General features: G+C 48.1%; 14 protein-coding genes across 14 annotated transcripts, besides 5 other annotated features; 5 read left to right on the forward strand and 9 right to left on the reverse strand.

Annotated features, from left to right (window-relative positions):
* Positions 1–2: 2 nt before the first annotated feature.
* TraAM80_04953 (uncharacterized protein) lies at positions 3–485 on the forward strand (the record flags this gene model as incomplete). Its single annotated transcript, XM_029381852.1, has 1 exon — positions 3–485. A coding segment is annotated over one exon (483 nt), but the record flags the coding sequence as incomplete, so codon positions are not given.
* A 311-nt stretch (positions 486–796) lies between these two features.
* Positions 797–1,495, reverse strand: TraAM80_04954 (uncharacterized protein; the record flags this gene model as incomplete). The annotated part of the gene is made up of 1 exon (XM_029381853.1): positions 797–1,495. One exon carries the CDS (start codon positions 1,493–1,495, stop codon positions 797–799), a length of 699 nt encoding a protein of 232 aa, XP_029238315.1.
* A 338-nt stretch (positions 1,496–1,833) lies between these two features.
* TraAM80_04955 (uncharacterized protein) lies at positions 1,834–3,024 on the reverse strand (the record flags this gene model as incomplete). The annotated part of the gene is made up of 1 exon (XM_029381854.1): positions 1,834–3,024. The coding sequence occupies one exon, from the start codon at positions 3,022–3,024 to the stop codon at positions 1,834–1,836; it is 1,191 nt and encodes a 396-aa protein (XP_029238316.1).
* Positions 3,025–4,039: 1,015 nt separating this feature from the next.
* Positions 4,040–5,074, reverse strand: TraAM80_04956 (uncharacterized protein; the record flags this gene model as incomplete). Its single annotated transcript, XM_029381855.1, has 1 exon — positions 4,040–5,074. The coding sequence occupies one exon, from the start codon at positions 5,072–5,074 to the stop codon at positions 4,040–4,042; it is 1,035 nt and encodes a 344-aa protein (XP_029238317.1).
* Positions 5,075–5,257: 183 nt separating this feature from the next.
* Positions 5,258–5,281: a microsatellite.
* A 249-nt stretch (positions 5,282–5,530) lies between these two features.
* On the reverse strand, positions 5,531–7,348 carry TraAM80_04957 (putative RNA helicase; the record flags this gene model as incomplete). Its single annotated transcript, XM_029381856.1, has 1 exon — positions 5,531–7,348. The coding sequence occupies one exon, from the start codon at positions 7,346–7,348 to the stop codon at positions 5,531–5,533; it is 1,818 nt and encodes a 605-aa protein (XP_029238318.1).
* Positions 7,349–7,579: 231 nt separating this feature from the next.
* On the reverse strand, positions 7,580–9,091 carry TraAM80_04958 (putative DNA polymerase eta; the record flags this gene model as incomplete). The annotated part of the gene is made up of 1 exon (XM_029381857.1): positions 7,580–9,091. The coding sequence occupies one exon, from the start codon at positions 9,089–9,091 to the stop codon at positions 7,580–7,582; it is 1,512 nt and encodes a 503-aa protein (XP_029238319.1).
* Positions 9,092–9,141: 50 nt separating this feature from the next.
* Positions 9,142–9,169: a microsatellite.
* A 44-nt stretch (positions 9,170–9,213) lies between these two features.
* Positions 9,214–9,232: a microsatellite.
* A 130-nt stretch (positions 9,233–9,362) lies between these two features.
* Positions 9,363–9,393: a microsatellite.
* Positions 9,394–9,724: 331 nt separating this feature from the next.
* Positions 9,725–9,783: a sequence feature (A-rich).
* A 337-nt stretch (positions 9,784–10,120) lies between these two features.
* Positions 10,121–11,590, reverse strand: TraAM80_04959 (phosphoglucomutase; the record flags this gene model as incomplete). The annotated part of the gene is made up of 1 exon (XM_029381858.1): positions 10,121–11,590. The coding sequence occupies one exon, from the start codon at positions 11,588–11,590 to the stop codon at positions 10,121–10,123; it is 1,470 nt and encodes a 489-aa protein (XP_029238320.1).
* Positions 11,591–11,844: 254 nt separating this feature from the next.
* On the reverse strand, positions 11,845–13,326 carry TraAM80_04960 (uncharacterized protein; the record flags this gene model as incomplete). Its single annotated transcript, XM_029381859.1, has 1 exon — positions 11,845–13,326. One exon carries the CDS (start codon positions 13,324–13,326, stop codon positions 11,845–11,847), a length of 1,482 nt encoding a protein of 493 aa, XP_029238321.1.
* Positions 13,327–13,531: 205 nt separating this feature from the next.
* Positions 13,532–14,470, reverse strand: TraAM80_04961 (nucleotide-binding protein; the record flags this gene model as incomplete). Its single annotated transcript, XM_029381860.1, has 1 exon — positions 13,532–14,470. The coding sequence occupies one exon, from the start codon at positions 14,468–14,470 to the stop codon at positions 13,532–13,534; it is 939 nt and encodes a 312-aa protein (XP_029238322.1).
* A 243-nt stretch (positions 14,471–14,713) lies between these two features.
* TraAM80_04962 (histone deacetylase-like protein HDO1) lies at positions 14,714–15,877 on the reverse strand (the record flags this gene model as incomplete). The annotated part of the gene is made up of 1 exon (XM_029381861.1): positions 14,714–15,877. The coding sequence occupies one exon, from the start codon at positions 15,875–15,877 to the stop codon at positions 14,714–14,716; it is 1,164 nt and encodes a 387-aa protein (XP_029238323.1).
* Positions 15,878–16,352: 475 nt separating this feature from the next.
* On the forward strand, positions 16,353–17,246 carry TraAM80_04963 (uncharacterized protein; the record flags this gene model as incomplete). Its single annotated transcript, XM_029381862.1, has 1 exon — positions 16,353–17,246. One exon carries the CDS (start codon positions 16,353–16,355, stop codon positions 17,244–17,246), a length of 894 nt encoding a protein of 297 aa, XP_029238324.1.
* Positions 17,247–17,509: 263 nt separating this feature from the next.
* On the forward strand, positions 17,510–18,028 carry TraAM80_04964 (ATP-binding protein cassette, sub-family E, member 1; the record flags this gene model as incomplete). The annotated part of the gene is made up of 1 exon (XM_029381863.1): positions 17,510–18,028. One exon carries the CDS (start codon positions 17,510–17,512, stop codon positions 18,026–18,028), a length of 519 nt encoding a protein of 172 aa, XP_029238325.1.
* Positions 18,029–18,376: 348 nt separating this feature from the next.
* Positions 18,377–19,549, forward strand: TraAM80_04965 (uncharacterized protein; the record flags this gene model as incomplete). The annotated part of the gene is made up of 1 exon (XM_029381864.1): positions 18,377–19,549. The coding sequence occupies one exon, from the start codon at positions 18,377–18,379 to the stop codon at positions 19,547–19,549; it is 1,173 nt and encodes a 390-aa protein (XP_029238326.1).
* Positions 19,550–20,355: 806 nt separating this feature from the next.
* On the forward strand, positions 20,356–22,296 carry TraAM80_04966 (ATP-binding cassette sub-family E member 1; the record flags this gene model as incomplete). The annotated part of the gene is made up of 1 exon (XM_029381865.1): positions 20,356–22,296. One exon carries the CDS (start codon positions 20,356–20,358, stop codon positions 22,294–22,296), a length of 1,941 nt encoding a protein of 646 aa, XP_029238327.1.
* Positions 22,297–22,706: the final 410 nt, after the last annotated feature.

Here is a 22,706-nt window from a genome sequence, read left to right on the forward strand (position 1 = left end):
GTGCCCGCGATGTGTTTTTCCACCGCTCGTCGCGAGGCCGCACTGCGGGCATAAAACCGCCCGCCCCACATGCATCACGCAAGTGCGCCTACGTGCCGCTCAAACGTTCTGCCCGAGCAGCTCCCTGGCAAGGCAACGGCTGGCACCCCTCCCAGCCGATGCCGCACCGCCTGGGCCTGAACGCGGGCACGCCGTTGCTCGCGGAAGCCTTCGTCCGCCAATGGGGGCCCAGACGCATTATTGCGAGTGGGGTCACCCCGGTGCGCCCTCCCCGAGGGCCGGCTATTCACTACAAAAAGACCGACGGTGCACCGCCAAGTGCCCAGGCGGACTCCCGGCCCGTTGGCATGACAAAAGACGCTAGAGAATGCCACAGAGAGGCAAAATCCTTTTTCTTCTTTTCTTTTGTTGCTTCGCCCACGGCTCAAGGGCTACCAACAATGGCAACTCAATTGCAGGGAATGCACCAAGCAAAAGTGGGGTAAAAAAGCCGTTGGACCATTCAGCTGTGAGCGTCCCTACGGCTGGTCGACTGTACCGCAGAAGGGCGTGATGGAAACGCCCCGTGATCAACGCCGTCAAAGACCAATAGGCTTGCGTGTGACGTTTACATGGCATTAGAATCCTATATTTTGTGCAAAGCCATACAGAATGATTGGTGTGGGAAAACATTAATGATTCTAAGCAGCCAATGTAAGTCTCAAGCAACCCTTTCACAAGCTTGCAAAAGCAAAAACAAACAGGCAAATTTCTCCCCAGGTTACACAACCCGGTTACCGCCTCTTATCCTGCACGCCTATCTCTGAGCGTAGCGCTTCTTCTGTCGCAAGGTTAAACTATTCCACTCCTTCAGTGCAAGCGCCAGCCAATCCGCCTCTTTAAGTGGACCCACCGACACTTCCAGCAGTCGCCGTCCCTCGTGGAGAAAGCAGCGGTATGCACGAGATTCCCAGCCGGCATCATCATGATCATCTTCCTCTTTACCGGGTGATGTTGAGGATTTTCGGGGGTCATGGTTGGTAGCGTCACCTGCGACGAGGTCGCGCCTAATGCTTTCTGCGTATGTCTCGTACCGCTCCTTTTTGGAGGGCGGGAGAACCTCCCATGCTCCGAGAAGATCGGCGATAATACCAATCTTCGAAACGTCTGACAGCGAGGCGGTGGAAGCGTGGAGACGCGCCATGGCAAAGACGGAAAACCCGCTCAGCTGCCTTGTGGGAATACAGAATACGTTGAATGCGGCACGCGGTGGGAGCTTCATTTCCATGCTCCCAAGCAGATCCGTATTCACCAAATATTTTAGTTGGTCATTGGTAGAGCGGAATACGCTCCTCCGGAGCTTTTTACGGCAGTTGTCTTCCATAATCATAAAGCGCCGCACTTTGGCCTCCTGCGCGGCAATCCGCTTTGCCCACTGCCTCTGTGCCCCACTCATTGCCCGTAGAAACACGTGAAGCTCATTCACCGCCTGTTGGCCTCTTGTCAAGCTATGCATCCGCGTGTCCACGAAACCCCTTTCTAACCATTTATATATATATAAACATAAAGAGAGATAGAGGCAGCAAAAAAAAAAACGCGATACGGAGACATAATATCACAAAAACGCCCATTAGAGATACATGCGCATATTCCAAAATATATGCACATACACATGTAGAAATGCAACAACGTTACTCGTATGAATGTTTCTCTTTTCATCACCTTCAAAAGAAGATGACGTGTCGGTGGATGCAATTCCTACCTCCTAGTTTTTCTCCTTCCTCTTCACCGGGTTGCATCATGCACGTGCACCTAAGCAAAGATACGCGGCAACAGATCCACGCAAACCCACAATCAGGCATCGCGTTCGCGTTTTCGCGCAACGTCGTATACGCTGGATGATTCCCTTTCGTGGCCTGTCTCCTTCGGCACCCATAACCTCAGTGCCGCCATGTCATTCTCGCCAATCCACTGCTGCTCGCTAGGAAACCAGGCTCGTGTTCCTGCCAGGGAGCCAGCCGGGGCGCGGAACACCCTTCGACTGCTGCCCTCCTTCGGGTAGTGGTACTCATTCTTTGTTCGCCGGTGCCACTCACCGAATCCGGCTCGCTGCGCCACCGAAAGGCGCTGAAAAATGTCAGACTGCATGGGCGACGCGTAACGTATGACATTGAACGTGGGGTCGTGGTGGCCACCAGCCGCCACGGTCGCCGATTCCGCGGTGAAGCTCTGCTCCTTGGAAAGCTTATCGAGGAGGTTTCCAAGCGCGGCTTTGGGGTCGACCCTCCCGCCCGCCTCGGGGGTGGCCTGGTGCTCACTCTTCACGAGGTTGCTGTTGTACATCGCGGACTCCCGGCTCAGCTCGGCGTGCAGGCCTTGAAAGAAGAGCAGGGCAGACTTTGACGGGGTGCGAAGCAACTTTTCCTTCCGAGCCACCTCCAGGTACATACTGGCGCGGTGCGGCGGAAGTCGTTCAATCATCTTTATGCAGCTCTGTAAGATCGCACAGAAGCCAGAGACCTCTGCTCGCGAGAACTCCTCCTTCCGCGCCTCATTCACCGCGATGCCTGAGTGCGATGAAGCCTGAGAAGCAGTATTAGCGTTGTCAACCGCCGCGCGGCGCGCCGCCTCGAAATCAACTTCTGTCGTCTCCTTTCCGTTGATGCATCGCAGCAGTCTTTCCCCACACGACGCGGAGAGCACCTTCTTCCCACCCCAACGCTTCACCGCACGAGACACCTTCTCCTGCAGCGCCTCGTCTGCCGCGGCGAAGTTGACAAACAGAGAGGGTGCAATCCGCCAGAATTCCTCTAAAACCGCCACAACACACGCCTCTTCTTGCCTTATTGTCATCGCATCAATGAGGCAAATGACAGGAAAGGAGTTCGAGACCTGGCCGGGGGTTAGCCGGTTACCAATCGCCACGGCAATTCGCAGAGGCTGCACGCCCTCTCCACACGCGTGCTGCAGCGCTGCTACGGCCGCCATGATTTGCTCCTTTGACTGCTTCTGCAGGGCATCTAGTTTCTCCTGAAACGCGTCCATCAGGCAGGGGAGGAAAAGCTTGCATATGAAAAAAAAGAATAAAAGGGAAAGAGAAAGTAAAAGGAAACAAATTTGGACAGTTCTCGTTGCCAATAATGTCTTTCCGCCTGTGATGGTCAGGCACCTCATCGTGGGGTCTAGTTTTACTGCCGTGTTGCGTGGACGCGCGGCAACCACTTCGTTCCCCCCACTTTTCCCAGGCACCGTGACCCTTCCCGCCTCAACGAGCCAGTGGGGAATGCCTTCACCGGCCGCTATGTCGGGCCTCCGTGCTTTTGATTCCTTTTAGTTTTGTTTTTTGCTTCTCTTTTATGCATGGTGCAGGCGTGGCTCCGAGCGGAGACTTCGCACCGTGGGTGCACAAGAGCAGAAGTCGTTGTGAGAATTTGCGCGTTCCAAGGCTCGTCGTATGCAATGACGGCCCATGGCGCCCAATTTTAGTAAAAGGCACTGTGGTCCACAACACCCAAGCGCGTTGTAACCTTTTCAGTTTTTCTCTGAATTCGGGGATGGCGCGTTGAAGTGGCCTCATCACCGTTTTGTTCCTTGCCGCCTCTGCCTGCCGTCAAGAAAAACCCTCACATTATTTCCCGTGCGTGAAGTAATGCCCCTGACGCTGGTGCAGGGGGGTGAGGGAACGAGAATGGTGAGCGCGCCCAAGAGACATTTAACCGTGTCTGCCTGCACACATACATGCATATACACCCGTAGCAAGAAGGGAAAAATACCGCCAACTCTCTGAGCTACAAGAACCAGGCAATGACAGTTAAGTGCAGGAAGGGGCGGCTGGATGACGGCGGCATAAGCCAAACGAAAAGTAAGGCGCGATACAGTCATAGAGAATGCCTCGCGTGTCATTAACCCAACCTCTCCTCCAGGGAACAACAAATAAATAAAAGCAAAACTATTTACTCGTCGCCTTCTTGCATTGTTTTTTTTTGTTTTCCGCCTTTTGTCCTTCCGTTATAACTGTTTTTTTTTGTTCTCTTTCACCCCGCCCATTTGCTTCACACCTCTACCGCTTCTTCGCGGAGACCACCTCGTCGTTGGTTGGCGTGCAGATGGTAACCATCGTATCCCCCTGCCCCAGCAAATCGTCCAGTGCCGCCTTATACCGTTCCTTTGCTCCATCACCGCAGAGGACGTACACCCTCACGTCATTCCTCCTCTCCATAGAGGCAATCGCCGCACCAATGGCATGCTCCGGTTCCAGGAAGCTTTGCACAATGACATCCTCGGCAGACCACGCAGGGCCGTCTGGACGGCGGAACAACTTAACAACGCAGAGGGAGTCAAGGATGCCCTTCCCCGCTAAAATTGCATCAACCTGCGTCACCTCCACACTTGTGGCGTCTACAAATACGGTAGAAGGAGATCGGTCAGGTGAGAGACGAACAAACGCCTCCACGTCCACGTCAAAGTGTCGCCGCACCGTCTCGTGCTCAAAGAAGCGCAGCCACTTCCCTTTCTCGGGGCTCATAGAGACGGGGAGGAGCGGGACAATGAGATTCACATCTGTATACACAGGAAGTTTCCTGCGACCCAGCAGCTGCAGCACCCTGGTGATGCACTCCGCCTCGGGTGATAATGGTTCTCCCACGGCGCGGTAGATGGGAGTCCCATTCGCCGCCGATCGAGACACCCAAATAATATGTGGGAAGCGACGCTGGATCCATTTGGAGACGGGTTCGCCAAGAGAAACGTCAGGCAAAAAGCGTGGCTCCTCTTCTACGATTCCCTCAACAAGCTCCTTCTCTGTGACCCCTTCATGCGGTATGGCAGCCGCAACCCTCCGCATCGTCTCCTCCCAGTTGCAGGGGTACAACGCAGCCCTGCTGACAAAGTGCGTAGCGTTCACCTCCGGCAGCGCCCTCCGCCAGGACGAGACGGGCTCCGGCACCTCGGCCTCTGTTGGTGCTGCTTGCATGCACTCCTTGAGTTCTGCCTCGAGCTCCGCCAAAGGAATGCCCGAGGCGGGGGCGTGTCGAACAACCTCTCGCAAAGCCACGGCCAGCTGCGCCGCACACCTCGCCACGATGCACCGTTTCATCACTATTCCTTCCACACAAATCCTACGTCTATGGTTACGACAGGCGGTGGGAGAACTAACAAAACCACAACAGAAGAAGAAGTGAATATCGTATCGTAAACCCATCCAAGCTGCATTCACCCCACACAAGACCTTCTATCCCACTCCCTCAAATAAAACTTTCTCCTCTGCGTCCTCTGACTATTGTTCTTTTTTTTTTTTTTTATTGTCTTAAACGCGTCTCGCCCACCACATTACCGGCGATGTGTATGCTCTGCAGCAGAGACACACAAAAACCAGATATTAGCGAAAAGAAAAGGAAGAAAAAAAAAAAGGAAAATTGGAAACAATGCATCCCCTCTCCACTACCAACCTCCCTTTCCCTCTCTTCACTTTTTTTTTTCCACTTCCTTGCTTAGGGCGCAGCTTCCATATTTTTGTCCCCTTTCTTTACCCTACTTGCTCATATATATGCAATCACAACCCTTGGCTGGGGTCAATTTCCTTCAGTGCAAACTTCCACAATTTCTGCCTTACCTCGTGCGATGCGTCTGCGGGGTAGGCGAAGGTTACGGTCTCGCGACCGGAGTCCTCAACGACGTTGCTGACGTTTGCAAAAAGCTCGCCAATATTTTTCTTCAACACATCCAGCGCCGAAGGCACCTGGGCAGTGGGCCTGGTGTACCTGAACGGATTCCTCACTATCAGTTCAAACGTGACGGTTGTCGGTGTTGTTCCGGCTGCTTCTGCTGCTGCAAGGGACTTTGCTTTCTTTTTGGTCGGCGCGGCCGTCTCCGCACTTGGCGCCGCCACACCGCGCGGAAGGTACACCTTGAAGATGGCGTGTGCGCTTTTACGGATGGCCTCAAGCGTGTCCTTCTCTCTTTCATCCTGCAGCAGAAGGCACCTGCCACTGTGGGAGGCGCGCGCCGTCCTGCCGGCACGGTGCACAAACGTCTCCACGGACATGTTATGCGTTGGCAAAGAAAGCATCAGCACCACATCGACGCCCACAAAGTCCAGGCCGCGGGCTGCGAGATCAGTGCAGAGAATGACAGCGGCGCAGCCGCCGTTGAAGTCTTCCAGTGCGGTAATCCTGTCAAGCTCATCCTTTGATGGGCTTAGCGAGCGAAAGGACAGCCCCAGTTGCTTGGCCAGGAGCACAGCCTCCAACCGCTCAATCTGTCGCCTGGTGCCAAAGACCACTGTGCGGCCAAAACGTTCCTCGGCAAGCAGACGTACCGCCGTTTCCACGCGAGATGTATAGGGACAATGCATCGTAAAACATTCCAGATTTTCAGGAAGCTTGGCTGTGCCAACAGTCACAAGTTGGTAGTAGTACTTCTTCACGCCCAGAAAGCCGGCCTTCAGCACCCAGTTTGGGATGGTCGCCCCACAGAGGACGTAATGGTGGGAACGAAAATCCGTCATTAGGCCATCCGTCAAAGAACCATTGGCCTTGCGAATAAACTTGAGGAGGTTTCGCATGCGCCGCCCAATATTGGAGAAGCGGGGGCCAAGCGTCAGGTCCACCTCGTCTATCACAATCGCACGGACGTCAGAGGGGTCCACTGCACCCGCCGCTGAGGCCTCTTCAGCGTCGTTGCTCTGACCTTCCTCCTCGTCGTCACTTGCATCCTCGTTTTCAGCATCTTCCGTCTCGCCTTCGTGCTGGCGCCTTCGCTTCAGACCCTTCTGGATGTCATCGTGCTGCATGCCTCGGATTGCCCCATCCATGGAGGGCACGGTGCCAATCACGATATCGCACCTCTGAGCGGTAAGATCCTCGAATCCTGCGACGCAAATGTGCAGTTTGGGGTAAAGCCGCTTAAGAACGCCTTTGGTCTGCACGGCTAGCTCGTTACTGAAGACGAAGATTAGCAGAAATGGGCCGGTTGCGGCCGCAGCGGCGTGCGTCTCCAATATCGTGTGTCGCTCAATGATTGGCAGCGCATACGCCAATGTTTTGCCGCTTCCTGTGCGGCTGTGAAGGATGACGTCGCGCCGATTGAAGATGCCGCGGTAGCACTGCGCTTGACACGGCAAGAGGCTGGTGAACCCCATTTTCTTCACCAAGGCCTTCGCCGTTGCGGCGGTCATTAGTGGCGCTTTCCTCCTCTCTTGCTTTGAGTCAGCGTCTGGAGAGGGATGGTCGTCCCGGCTGAGCGGGCACTCCTTCTGCAAAGCATCGAAAGCAACATCTACAGCGTCATTGGCGTGTAGGACGACAATTCCCGTTTTCTTCACCTTGCCGCGGCGGGCACAGGACGTGGTCTCCCAGTTGTAGAGGCTCATGCTAGTCGTCAGGACAAAACACTTCAAAGTCAATGTGCGTGTGTGTGTAGGGGATAGAGAGAGAAAAGAAAAAAGATAAAATAGGTGGTATGCACTACGCATGGACAGATCGATAGGTGGTGAAGAAGAGAGTATTGTGCACGTCCAACTGCGCCTTTCGTTCACACCCGAGCGGGACATTGGGAGGATGGGAGCCTGCAAGCAATACGGCGTCTGTGAAACATCACAGTCTCAATCAATGATAACCACCTCCTGGCCGCAGCTCTCTGTTTCAACAAAAACCTCTGATGAGGAGGAGGCAGAAGAAAGCGTTATCACCGTGGCCTCGTTACAATCACTTCGTCGACGCTTCTCAGTACCCTTGCATGATAAAAACGCCGTTAACATCATCTGCCGTCCACGCCTTTTTCCTTCCCCGACTGAGACTTGCTTAAAGGAGCCAATGGTGAGCGTCACGGCGTTTATGAGTGCACCAGCGCAACTGCAAAACGTTGTCGTCACAATCTTCATTGTGGCGACGATTAGCGTCTCCGTCGTCACCGGCTCCGGCAAGGCCAGCGTCTTGTCCGTCACCCCGCCGAGCTGGCTGAGGCCGCGGTTTCCGAGTTTCACATTGAACGTGTGGCCTGTGACGTTGTTAGTCGCGCAGAATTCTTTGTAACGTGTGCAGAGCTCACTAGCAAGTACGGTCACCCATTTTCGCAACCCCACTGCGCTGGAAGTGGGGGGACTGAAGGACTTTGACGCCATTAACGTCTTTGCAACGGACCGTTCTCGTATGGCCTCCTTGTCGTAGCAGCGCAGCCGTTGGAAGGCGTACGCACCCTCGTCATTGCCAAGTACGGCTTGTAAAGCTTGCAACGGAATCAGCCATGCATCGCGGCACAACTCGGCGCCGCCACATGCGCGGCAAACGGCGTCGCCAAACTTTCCACCAAAGCCACGAATGCAGCCGCAAGGAATGTCCCACATCGCAGAGGCAACACGGTCTGGTAGAAGTAATGTTTGCTGGTTGGGCTTGTGCCGTGATGAGATTGTTTTGGCTAGAATTTTATTGTGTGCAATGCCGGCGGAGGATTCGTAGTGAAGTTCTTGATATATTCGCTGACGCATGTTCCACACGACGCGCGACGCCGCGCCAAGAAGAAGTTGATGCTCCACGGTGGCCGGTGGGTGCAGGGCGGTGTCAAAGACGTCGTGAAATTTTTTCCCCCTCGTGTGAAGCCATGCGTCTATCTCTGCCTGTCGGTCGGTAATGAGGTTCGTTGCGGGGTGCAAGATGTCCTCTAGCGAGGGCGGACGTGGTGTACGGGGCAGACCGGCGGACACCAGCTCCTGCTGAGCGGCTGCAGTCACATCCAGGTAGGCCTCATCGATACTGCTTATTTCCACCCCCACCCCTTCAAAGCTGCGAAGGATGTCAAAGATCCTGCGGCTAGCCTCCCTGTAGGGCTCCAAGGCGACTTTGTGTGTCCCTTTGCGCGGGTGCGCGTGGTACCCATACTCTGTGTCCCCCACTGCGTAGGTAGCGACGTGAGAGACCTTGACCTGGGGACACTTTTCCCGAGCCTCTTCCACCGTGTTGAAGCGCGCGATGCCGTAGTTTCGTGCGGGGTAGTTAACAGCAATTAAATTTCCCCACTGAGAGAGAATGTAGGGTTCCGTGCGGCAGTCAATGCCAAGTCGCACTGCCTCCACCTGGGCGTAAAAGCAGTCCATATCCAAGTGAACGATGCATTGCATGGACAGCCGTGGTAAAGACGTCAAAGGTCCGCTGCACCACTCTCACCCTCATATAAATATATATATATTTATATAGATTAGATTAATGACAATGGTATGAACACGCACATTACGTCCACCGTGAGGAGGAGGAGGAGGGGGGAAGCAAATCGGGATAAAGCTGGAGGGCACCACCAAACAAAGAAGAGGGCACAAGTTCAAGAAGGATCCACAGCACAAGGATTATTATTATTATTGCTGTGTTGCTGCCGTGTGCAACAAAAATTGGCAGATTTATATAAGTATATATATATATATATATAATCCAACAGACGCACATTCCTACCGAAAAAGCTGATTCCAGATTGTTTTATTTTGCCTCCTAATTTTTCATTTCCTCTTCCCCTCGTTGCAATCATCTTTAGCGTGACCGACGAATACTGCACTGATGAAGCGCATGGGAAATGGCTCTGAACAGTGCAATCGACACACAACATTCCCGCATGCTAGACATCTCCTTCCCTCGCTGCAGATGCAAGTCCTACCAGGAAAGCTTCCGTGACCTCAAGAGGGCATTTCAAATTTATGCTGCTAAGCCCCCACTCCAACATCGGGTAACAATAATAAAGCCAACACTAAAACAAAGTCTTGGGGAAAAATAAAAACCAAAAAATAAATAAATAAATAAATAAAAATTCATTCAACAACATAAAAATAGCATTTCATTGCTCCTCCACTTCCACTTATGTTACGGCTTAAGTGATGACTGTGGGGGTGTCACGTCCTGTAAGCTCCGAAATCCGCGCCACCTTCAAGGCGACGGCAATAAGCTCAGCCAACGCAGAACAAGCAGTTGGCAAAGTGCCGTCATGGATATGCTGCGCCACTGCCTGAGGATCCATGTACTGTTCCATGTATACGCGAATGACGGCGCCCGATGATCCAGTTCCGCTTAAGCGAAGCATGAAGCGAGAACCATCCTCAAAGAGCACACGAACGCCTTGATTCTTGGAAACCAAACCGTCGATAGGGTCGTGGTACTCAAAGTTGTCAACTTTGACGCATCGTTTTCCTTGTAATGTGGGGATGTCCTGAGGGCGCTGCTTCTGCGCCGCTTCCAATCACAGCCTTGGCAGACTCCTCCGTCACGTCTTCGTAGTCGTACCGGCAGTAATAGTTCCGTCCGTACTCTCTCCAGTGGGCTTCAACAATCTCTTTTACCCCTACAAGGGGCTTTGATGAATCCACGTTTTTGCTTGCAATGATTGAAAGCCAAAACAGCACCGCCCACACGCCATCCTTCTCACGTATATGGTTGCTGCCAGCGCCAAAGCTTTCCTCCCCACAAACGAGGGGATTGTAATTTTCGCCTCCAAATAAATCTTGGCTGTCCATCAGATTTCCAAAAAATTTCCAACCTGTAGGAACCTCAAAAAGTTTGAAGTGACGCGCTTCAGCAACACGGTCGATAGCTCCACTCGTTGGCATAGATCGCGCCACCGCTTTAACTCCACCTTGCTGAGCAAAAAACGGCACAACATTGGCATTTGCAGCAAAAATCGCCAGTGAATCGGATGGAGTCACAAAAAAGCGCTCGCCCAGAATCATACTGCGATCCGCATCCCCATCGAAGGCCGCCGCAAAGTTTGGTACCTCACCAACAACGTCGGCAAGAGGTGTTCCAGTTGAATCCATTCCCATGGCAGTCACCAGCTCCTTCGCGTAGGTGAGATTTGGATCCGGATGATGCTTCCCAAAGTCAGGCAATGGGGTAGCACCACACAAGACACTTTCTGGAAGACCAAAAACGGAAACAAAAATTTTCTTTAGATACGGACCCCCAACACCATGTAAAGCGTCCAAACGGATCTTAAAATCGGGTCGATGCAGCAGCTTTTGAATGCTTTGAAAATCAAAGATTTTCTTCATATACTGTACGTAATCTTCCGTGCTGTCGATTACCGAAACCTTCAATGTGTCAAAAACATGTTCACCCATTTCTGACACATTTACAGGGCCAAGATTGGGACAGATAAGTACATGATCAATTCTAATGGTTTCTTCGTAAATAGCAGATGAAATTTTCTCTGGAGCAGGCCCTCCGTTTTCTGTGTTGTACTTGATACCAAAATCCTCCTCAGGGCCACCAGGGTTATGGCTTGCTGTGAGGATAAAGGCTCCCTTCGCCCTAGTATTGCCAACCCTTCGGTGACGAATAATATTTGACACAGCAGGAGTCGATAAAATACCATCTTTTCCCACCCAAATATTTGATACCCCATTGGCGGCAGCCACTTTGATGATGGTTTGAATAGCTTCAGCGAGAAAGTACCGTCCGTCACCACCCAAGACAAGGGTGTCAGGCGTTATCCCGTGCTTCCTTATGGCATTAAAAGTACTTTGAATAAAGTTCGAGAGATAATTCTCCTGCTGGAACACCTTAACCTTCTTGCGCAGCCCCGATGTCCCCGGCTTCTGATCGAAGAATGGCCTTGTCGGCAATTTGGTTACAGTGAGCATGATTTGAATTGTCACACAGCAAACTTTACTTTTGTTACCAGCATAAACTCAAAAAACAAACAAAAAAACCGCAAGGACAGTGAGAAACAAAAACAAAACAAAAAACATTTATAGTTGGTTGTCTTTTTTTGTTCCTTTGTTTCTTTTCATTAATCTAAACCTGAGTCACTGTCAGAGACAGTTATAAAGGACAAGACGCAAAATATGTGTTGTCTCAAAATTAGAGACTTACTCTGCACACACACTTTCACCCATTACCGAGACAAGCCATCATTCTCCAGTGACTTGAGACGACGACGAATACCTTCATTTGTCGCATGCTTAAGTTTTTTGAGTACCTGCGAGAGAACACTAAACGGTGGATTGAGATCCATAAAGGCGCTCAGCACCTGCGGATTACATCGCCCCCCCCGTGCCATTACGTGACGCATAATATTTAGAGCCTGAAGCCAACTATTGGAGTGTTTTATCATCATGGAGGTTGTTGAAATGCTCGCAGGGTGACGTGTACTCACCAGTCCAAGTACCTGCTCCATCGTAATATTTGGACAGGATTCTAAAAGAGAGGAAATGGCGCGCCGCTGAAATTCATTTGTGCCAATGCGATTAAAGAGGAACAAAGCAGACTCCCAATCTCCTGTGCGATGGCAGGCCTTCGAAAACGGACTCAACTGAATTTCCTCAAGAAGATATCCGCTCGCTAGCGATGCGGCAATTGCCTTTTTGCTGGGACTATCAATTCGTCTACTCGCTCCAGTGACAGTAATAAGTTTTCTTGACTCTGTGTTGGGAATGACAGATCGACTCAGAATATCGTATGCCTCACGACTTGGTAACAGGTTTGATTGCGCCAATATTAAACCTGCTTTCCAACTCTGACATGAAGCAAGCCACAAGGCGGTTTTCCCATTCAACTCAAAATAATCAAGAGCAACTAACCAGTTTTGCGGACAACAGACTCCGATCAGTTTGGCAAACAGTTCATTCGAATCCTTCACAACTCGATGTTTCGAAACAAGGGAAAGGGCTAGTTTCCACGAAACATTTTCCCCACGTAGCGTTGCCGTTGCAATTCTCATTACCGATGCCATGCTGAGATACTCAGTTGATTTTAATGAATTCAACACATTAGCTAATCCATGTTTTTCTTGCTGACTCGGTGCTAAAAAGAATGGTATCTCCCTTTTCAGATTCAGATTAGTTCGAGTTTTCACATTCAGCTTATTTGGATCAGTGAAATGCAATTGCGCAAGAGCGGTATTTATGATATGTCTCTTGTCATTACTGCCAAACATGCGACTAAGTCTAAGCCAATCAGATAGTTCTTGGATGCTTCGTCCCTCTGGGGACTTCAACATGGTAAAAAACTGTAGCGCCTGATTCCATGATGTCCAGTTGATTGCCGAAACAAAGAGCTGGTTTTGCGTCTCGTTATTCTCTCTTGTGGCCTGGAGAAATACTTTAACAGTGTGAAAAAAGAGATCTGAAGGTACAGAAGCACTCCTAGAGCATTCATAAATAAAGTGACATAGTTCATCCACGTAAGAAATGTCACTCGGTCGTACCAAATCTAATGCGGTGCACCAGTGTTTGTCAAGAATTGTTGTCGCCAACTGAATTCTTGCTTTGGAAATATCTATTTCCTTAGAGGTGAGACTCCCATGAAGCGCCAAAAGCCCTCTAATCCAACGCCCGCTCCGAGCACATTCGGAAACAAATGAGGCCACTATTGACATTAGTTTCTAGAGTGATTGTAATTTAAAGAAGGATACAAAAACAAGAGAGTGTGCGAAAAATTTCAACACATGCGCTATAACAGTCCATTCCACGCGAGTTAGTTTATTATGTCTTTATCACCTTCCCTAACCCTTTTATTTCATTTCATCACCGAGTTAGGTATAGGAATATATATATCGTAAATGATAAATGGCAACCTATACCCTACTCCATTTCTAGGGATGCAACAAGCTTTGCAGCAACAGACTGCAGTGCCTCAAGAGTTGGGCTTTTAGTATCAACTACCTCTGTTAGAGCCACCCCTTCTTCACACGCCTTCATTAATATAGGATCTAAAGGTACTTCACCCCATAGAGGGATCCCAAATTGTTCACTCAAGCGTTTCCCTGCTCCCTGAGAGTTGATACACGGAAAAATAACAGAGCCTTCTTTACAGTTAGGGCAGATAAAACCACTCATATTTTCTACAATCCCAAGCAGCGGAAGTTTTGCTTTACGACAAAAACCCACTTCTCGCTTTACATCTGCTTCTGCAACCAACTGAGGAGTTGTAATGAGAATAGCGCCAGTTACACCACCAGATTGCTGTAGTAATGATGCAGTTGTGATATGTTCATCTGACGTTCCAGGAGGGGTGTCAATGAGCATAATATCAAGATCACCCCAAATCACGTCTTTTAAAAACATCCTAATGACACCATTCTTCTGTGGACCTCGAAAAAGAACAGCCTCATTTTTGTCTCCTAACAAGTAATGCATGGCCATCATGGAAACCGTTTCCTCAATCAAAACCGGTTCAATACCTGCAGCGCTTCGATGTGCGTCTTCTCCTCGAACACCCATTAGACGTGGAAGAGAAGGGCCACAGATATCCAAATCCAACAAACCAACGCTTAGACCCATATGACTCAGAGCAAATGCAAGCTCTTTGGTGAGAGTACTTTTTCCAACTCCCCCTTTCCCACTGATAACCATCACTTTTCGTTTAACACCTGACAGACGCTGCCTAATCAATTCAATATCTGGATCTGGTCCTTTTGGCATAGACGCGCATATTGAAGCATTGGGACAACCTTGACAGGAGGCGGCAATTCCGGCTTCCGGACTTTCAGGACCGATACACTCTGCATTACTAGCCTGCATTATTTTTTTTATTTTTATTTTGCGTTTGCCACTTACCCAGCACACAAAGAGAGAAAGAAATACAATATAGATAGGTGGATACAGTAAGAAGCAAGAAAAGCAAGCATATATAACAATTATCAGCATGCAAAAAAAAAAGGTACGGTTGTTACTCATGATATGAACACAAGGAGATACATGCAACCTTAAATAGTATTCGTGCTGATCAAGCGTTATTCGCACGAAGAGCATTCCTATAATTAGTCAAGGCGGACTAATATTTGGGCATTGTTTATCGATTTGTTCGATGATCATTTTAAAAGCCCGTTGAACATTGACGCCGGCAAGCGGTTTATTTTCCTCATCTTGTGCAACCAACAACTGAGTCGAGTCCTCGAACAAGCAGCCACTTAGGGGCATTCCCATAACAGGAATAACCGTGTTCAAAAGCAGTTTTTTACCACATAGAATACTGGTTTCGTAGGCCCACAGCTTTGCAACATTTCGTAAGGTATAACCGCCTCCTCCTAATACTAGCATTGGTAAACCAAGCTTTTTGACCTCCTCAACACATTTTCCATGACCCCACGATGACAGATTAAAGTGTCCAAGACGATCCCCAGCCAAAGAATCAGCGCCACACTGCAGAACAACAACATCGGGTAAATATCGCTGAACAATGGAGGTCAACGCACGTTCAAAAATAGTTGTGTAGAAAAAATCATCTATACCATCCCACAAAGCCAAATTCATGGCGCAATAACGTCCCTTTCCAAAGCCTATGTCACGTGGGTGACCTGTACCAGGAAAAAAGGATTCACCAAATTTATGAAGTGAGAGCGTAAACACTCTATTGCTTTGACAAAATGCTTCATCAACACCATCTCCATGATGCATATCAAGGTCCACGTACAAAACTCTTTGGTGACATTTCAGTAGTTCAAGAATAGCGAGAACAATGTCATTAACATAGCAAAATCCAGAACATTCCCCACATTTTGCATGATGCATACCGCCACCCCAGTGAATAACAATATCCGCCTTCCCGCTGTTCAAGAGTATAGCCGCCATAAGTGAACCACTTGCAATAGAAAGTGAATGTTCTAGTATCCCTTCAACAGGAGGACAATCCCCTGAAAAAGTCACTTTTGATACTTCTGTATTCCATAGCCAGCTTCTGCTACTATGAAGACCAAGATTTGAAATATAGTCTGCTGCGTGATACGATTGTAGCTGTTCGATTCCAATAAGGGGTGGTACGACAGTTCGACAATAACGATCAAGTCCTAAAGTTCTAATAAGCTCCATTGCAACTAATAGACGATAGGGCTTCATGGCATGTTGTGGGACCAAGGCGGAAAAACTACAATCTGCCGAGTAGCATGATGTGTCAATCAGAGCTACGGGGCGACCGCCCACCGCGGACATCGCGAATCAAAAAGCAAACAAAAAAAAACACTACATAGAAGCAAAAAATAGTAAAAGAGGAGTGGAAAAAAATTGAACACATAGCGAAACAGAGAAAAACGACTGGGATCGAGCGGCCACAAAACAAAAAAAACAGCCAGCGGCTGCGGCGGGGGAGGGCGCGCTGAGACCCCCCGCCCCGCCGCCCGGGCGGCTGCGCCCCGCCCCCCATTGCCAGCACCGCGCGGCGGCGCGGGCTCGATGGTGCACGGTGCCCGCCTTTTTGGGGCGTTATTCCTTTTTTCGTTTTCGTTTTTCCTTTGTGCGGGGGTTTGGCGCCGTCCGTGTCTTGCGCGGGGGTTTCTCATGCGCGGGGGCGGGTTGGTTCCGCTGCGATTATGGGCGCGCAAACGAGTTTTGTGCTGTTCGCACTGTCGTCAGATGTGTTTGTTTATTATTATTTTTTTTGTTTTAAAAATTTCAACTCATAGAAGTGATGTTTCGTCGAAAAGTAGTTTCTTCATGCACCATTGTGTCTCGGGTGTTCTTGAACGCTAGGCGTTCTGTATTACTCGAAGACCCTGCAGAGGGGGAAAAAGAAAGAGAACTAAGGGCAAAGATCGTTGCGCGATATCGTGGCATGAGCTTGCGCGAATTAACCAATATACGCTACGGGCATTTTGCAGAGCAAGAGGGTGCGACACGTTCCACAGCATCCCAGGCCTATAGCGCAGTGAATCAGGGCTATCCATTTTGGCAGAATGCTTCAAACAGTGGGCAGGGTGTGGACTGGCTGATGCTTTTTACGGGGTTAGCATTGTTGTATGTGTCATTTAAAATGTTATTCCATCGCCTCTCAGGTGTCTCCTTGGATGCTGCAAGCGTGCCCTTGTGGGCTGCAAGTCCGGAAACGCAAGCCAATTCCTTGCTATTTTCTATACAATTCGACGCCGGGACCCGTGAACAAATTCAGAAAGCGTACCAAGGCGTTCGTCACGCGTATCCGTTTACGGATTTTTTTGAATGGGTACGGATTCATTACCCTGAATATGGCCAGGGTATCGTTTTCGGCTATGAGGCCGCCGTCAACTCACTGGTTGGTATTCTTTGCAATGGTGATTCCCGGACGCTTATGAAACTGGCGAGTGGGGTTCAAAAGGCCATTAAAAAGCAAAATACAAACCCGGCACAACGGCTCGATGATTTCTTGATGGACGTTGGGGCTTTGACTACTATACAATCCCCAGTACGACATTCAGTGGCTTCTGGATACGCGCCCCTCCAGCCACCTCCGCGGCCTTTGCAATTACACGGAGGCGAAACAATGTCGATAGAAGGTGCAATTGAGTCTACACCTGGTGAGGTGCACAGCTCGGTTCCTTTTCAGTAGGTATGTTTTATTTGTTTTTATTTTATTTTTTATTTCCCTTTTTGAGATGTTTGTTCCGATGTCGTGTGTTGGATTGCCTCTTGATAAAAGTAATACGTTTTTTTTTGTGTTCCTGCCTCTTTTTTTTTGTTTGATTATCCTTATTAAAATATACGGATTATTTCTTCCTTTGGCTTTCCCAGGTAGATTAGGTGTGACAAGGAAAGCCTTGGCATTTATTAGGTTTAAGAACGAACAAAAAATAAACAGAAACAACAAAGGCTATGAAGCCGAGGCGATTGACAAAATCTATTACACATGATCAGGTTGCTGAACTTCACGAACTCTTTCGTCACTTTGATGGCGCCGGTGAGGGACTCCTTGAAATGTCTAGGGTTAGGGACTTTTTTCTTCAAATAGCACCAGGATTCGTTGAAGATGTATATGTTCCTGTTATCGTAGAAATGAACCTTGATAGTGTGCAAGAGATAACCTTTGCGCAGTTTTTTTTAATTTTTGCGACCATGTCCACAAGACTGCCACGTAAAGGGGATTATGAAATCGAACAGTTAAAAGAGGTTTTTGCGGTATTTGACCCTGAACGCACGGGGTACATTGAGGTGAATCGCTTTATACAAATTATGTTGGAGGAAGGGGAACCGCTTTCTTCCTTTGAAGGGAAGGAACTTTTCTTACAGCTTCGCTACTATGGGTGCTTACGCAAAGGAAAAGTGAATTATGGTGAGTTTTTATCTAGAATTTTTAGGTATAGCACACCCAATATATTGTTTGCTTCCAAGTGAGGTGAATATATTTGGGATTACTTGATGTACTTCTTCTTTCTTAGTGTACTGTTTTACATTTTTTCTTTACTGTGTCTTTTTTTTTAACGCCTTATTACTAAGTGCAATATATTGTCCTGCCTGGTAAAAGTTGTCATTGTTTTGTTTTGTTTTGAAGCGGAATTTGGAGATGCCTTTCTGTGCGTATACTTTTTAGTTTCTTTTTTTTTCACGTATTCTAGGGATAGAAGGATACGGGGGAAAGACATGTCTCATGCTTTTGGATATATGTTCTTTTATTTTCTTTTCTTTTTATAGCAATTTTATATCAAGGATCATGAGAAGAGTACCTGGAACGAAAAAACGAGAATGATGCGTATTATGCTTGCGAGGTTTAAAAACGTACTTGGAGCTATGCGTATGACCAAACAGGAAGTGCTAACTGCAGCAGTTCTTCTATTCCTATTGTATGCTTCATCGGTAATGATGTTTATTGGCATGAATTTCTGGCTTTGGTCCTTTAAAAAGGGACTTAAACGGAGTTACACTAGCATCTTTATTCCATCTGTGGGATGGTCCTTTCTGTTTTGTGCTTCCTCAGCTGCTATTCGCATCATTAATTGGAAGATTGGACGCTCCGAAAATGTTTTTTTTTGGTGGAATCGCAGAGGTGTTTTTTTTCTTGCCCTAATTGGTTTATTTGATTCATTAACGGGGCTTTGTTGCATGTACGCTGCGGTGCATGTCCCAGTCATACTTCAATCCGCACTTATATCAACTGGACCTATTTGGACATACTTGTTTGCATTTATTTTTTATCCGGAAAGTCAGTCCTCATTTTCCCCTATATTATTATTGGTTGTTGCCTGCACAGCTGGTGGGGTGGCTCTTGCAATGATACCGCAAACTCAAAGCCACCGTAAAAATGAGTATTTTAGTCCTCCTTGGATTGCAATATTTCTTTTGGGTGTAATATTGTATCCGCTTTACAATGTTCTTCAAGGTCGTTTTTTGAACGAATTTCGAGGAAGCTGTTCACCATTTACGACTAAAATAGTCATGTTGACATGCGAAACAACAGTACAGCTCGTATTTACATTAATGTATTTTCCACTCGATGCTGCTCCATTTTTTGGAAAGTGTGCTTCTTTGCAAGAGTCCTGGGATATGCTTATAGCCAGTATTAAGTGTGTGGCTGAATGCCCCAATAATGCTGTTTATATGTCTGTTTATATTCTGGGATTCTGGATTCGCCACACTGTCTTTGCGTACATGAATGAATATTCCCCAGTTGTGGTAGCGGTGGCCAGTCAGTTGACACAACCGCTCAACACATTTATTTTATTAATTATTCCATCGTGGAATGTATTTGGTGCGAATGCCCTTTGGTATTACACACTTGGTTGCTTTTTGCTTTTACTTGCATCAACCGTCATTTTTGTTTGGTGGCATTTGCTGAATCGTCCAGTTTATCAGGAAGTAAGGGCAGTTGTATTTGGTGTACCTGAGAATGAAGATACCAATGAGAATGAAAATAAGTGATATATATACATATATATTATTTGAAAGCAAAGCACAATGAAAGGAGAAATGTATCCCCCTATTTCTAACAAATACAAGAAAAGGAAAACAATTGGTCACATAAAAAGGCAAGCAAAGAATAGGAAAAAAAACATATAAATAATACCGACAACGTCTAGTGGAGAATATAGAGAAGAAAAGAGTGGTGTTGATGAGCAGCGGAGAGGTGAACACACAAGTTTGGTCATCTATTTTTGATGCTTCCGACGGTCCCGTGCCGACTGCGCATCTAAACTGAAAAGTAATGGGTTACATGACTGCATGTTTTAGAGATTTTTCTTCATGGAATTGATGCACACAAGTTGCATTCCTAAAATGGGCCTTTAGAAAGAATATATATTCAGATGGTGTTAAATGGGTGACAATCAGTTTTCTTTGAGTTGCCTGATTCTTTGTCAGTTAACTGACTTTTGTTTGTAATCAAGTAATGTTGGGTGGGTGGGGATGCAATTGATGCAGTTCCTTTTGAACTTTTCCACCCCAAGTTCTCACTACTGCTAAAATCCTTCACGCAGAGGGGTCTGGAAGTTGCGGCGGTCTCTAAAGACTACCACTTCATGACCCTTCAACCAACTCAGACATTATGACATATGTTTTTTGAATTGTTTTTTCTGTGATGTTATGAATGTGTGATTGCTGGCTGAATCACATCTGAGTTTTGGATTATGGGCGCACACAGAAACAAGCTTGTAGTTTTTCATTGGTGCATTTTTTTTTGTCGGAATAGGGGAAAGGGCTTCATTTAGGTGCATATTCTAGGTAATAAAATGCCTCCCAAAAATCGACAGGAAGAGGAGCGGTCAAAACTGACTCGTATTGCCGTTGTCAATCCTGACAGGTGCAAGCCTTCTAAATGCAGTTTTGAGTGTAGCAAGTGTTGTCCAGTTAATCTTCAAGGGAAGCTGTGTATTGAGGTACAAAGGAAATCTGTGATCTCTAAGATTTCCGAGGAATTATGCATAGGTTGTGGATTGTGTGTGAAGAAGTGCCCTTATGGCGCCATTCACATCATTAACTTGCCATCAAATCTTGAAAAAGACACTGTGCATCGATATGGCCCTAATAGCTTTAAACTTCATCGCTTGCCTCTCCCTCGTCCAGGGCAAGTCTTGGGGCTTGTTGGGGCAAATGGAACAGGTAAGTCTACGGCGTTGTCTATTCTAAAAGGGAAGATTAAGCCCAATCTTGGCCGCTATCGTAATGAGCCAAGTTGGGAGGATATACTTCGTTATTTTCGTGGTTCGGAGCATCAAGCATATTTTCAGCACATGTTGGAAGATAAATTGCGCGTTCTTTTAAAACCGCAGTACGTGGATCAGGTTCCCAAAGCTACTAAAGGCATGGTGGGGGAGCTACTCGCAAAGTCGGATCAACGCGGCATGAAGGATCACTTTATGAAGTTGCTTGATCTTAATAATGTTGCGGATCGCGAACTTGACAAACTTTCTGGTGGTGAACTGCAACGTTTTACAATTGCTGCTTTATGTGTTCAAAGTGCCGCGGTTTACATGTTTGATGAACCTTCTAGTTACTTGGATGTGCGCCAGCGCCTGACAGCTGCCCGAGTTATAAGATCCCTGCTAAAGGAGGATAACTATGTGATTGTTGTGGAACATGATCTTTCTGCCGTTGATTACATGTCTGATTTTGTTTGCGTATTATACGGTGTTCCTGGCATTTACGGTGTCGTGACAATGCCCTACGGTGTTCGCGAAGGCATTAATGTTTTTCTGGATGGCTTTGTCCCAACGGAGAATCTCCGCTTTCGTGAGGAAGGTCTCACCTTCCGCATTGTTGACGACTTTGACGAGATAACTAAACGCAGCGCTCAAAACAGCTATCCTGCAATGACGAAAAAGCTGGGATCCTTCACCTTGACCGTAGAACCTGGAACGTTCTCGGATTCTGAGATTATTGTGCTGCTTGGAGAAAACGGTTGCGGCAAAACCACCTTTATTCGCATGTTGGCCGGTCATCAAAAGCCAGACAACAACGCAGAGGTGCCACAACTTTCAATCAGCTATAAACCTCAAAAGATTGCGCCAAAGTTCCAAGGTACCGTAAAAGATCTTCTGCAGACGAAGATTTACGACGCTTTCAGTCACCCACAGTTCCAGACAGATGTACTGAAGCCCTTGACAATTGAGGAACTTCTAGATCAGGAGGTACAAAACCTCTCCGGGGGCCAGCTTCAACGAGTTGGTTTGTGTATTGCGTTGGGAACACCGGCAAATATATATTTGATTGACGAGCCAAGTGCCTACCTGGATTCGGATCAGCGTATTATTGCCGCCCGTGTGATTAAGCGGTTTATCATGCACACCAAACGTACTGCCTTCATTGTGGAGCATGACTTTATTATGGCAACGTATTTGGCAGATCGGGTGATTGTGTACGAGGGGACGCCGGCGGTGGACTGCAGGGCATGTACTCCCTGCGGTCTGTTGGAGGGCATGAATAAATTTTTGAAGAGTCTTGACATCACCTTTCGTCGCGACCCCACCAATTTCCGTCCACGCATCAACAAGCTGGACTCCGTGAAGGACCGGGAGCAGAAGAACGCCGGAAACTACTTCTACATGATGGACACGCAGGACGTGGCGAACAAGGTTCCACACAAGCCTGAGCTGGAGCACAGCGAGGATGACGAGGTGAAGCAGGAAGAGGAAGCGTCGTCCAAGAAGAAAGCCAAGAAGGGGAGGCACTGAGGTCGGCGTGCCTCGGAGCAAGCGCACAGGAAAACTAAAAATAAGGCGGAATAAGGCACAAGCTACGGTGACAGCGGCCGTGTGGCGGAGGAGGAGGAAAGAGGAAAAAAAAAAATGAAGGAAGGGACGAGACAATTGCGGCGACAACTAAGAAATGCAAGCAGCTGGTCGTACAGGGCGAGAGAGTCGGAGCAAGCGAACACAAATAGGCGACTGGAACAATTAATACAACAAGAAAGGAAAAAAGCAACGGCAGAAAAGGTTTTTTTTAAAAAAAAAACAACAACAACGGAATGAAAAAGGCAGCACACGACCCACCACGCATGCGTCTCGGCCAACAAGATGACCGCCATACATACAAATTAACTCACCTTAATGATAAATAAATGCACTGTGATGCGCCACGCGGC

This window comes from Trypanosoma rangeli, assembly GCF_003719475.1.
Source record: "Trypanosoma rangeli strain AM80 chromosome Unknown Tra_15.4_contig_00153, whole genome shotgun sequence".
In the NCBI taxonomy this organism is placed as follows: domain Eukaryota; phylum Euglenozoa; class Kinetoplastea; order Trypanosomatida; family Trypanosomatidae; genus Trypanosoma; species Trypanosoma rangeli.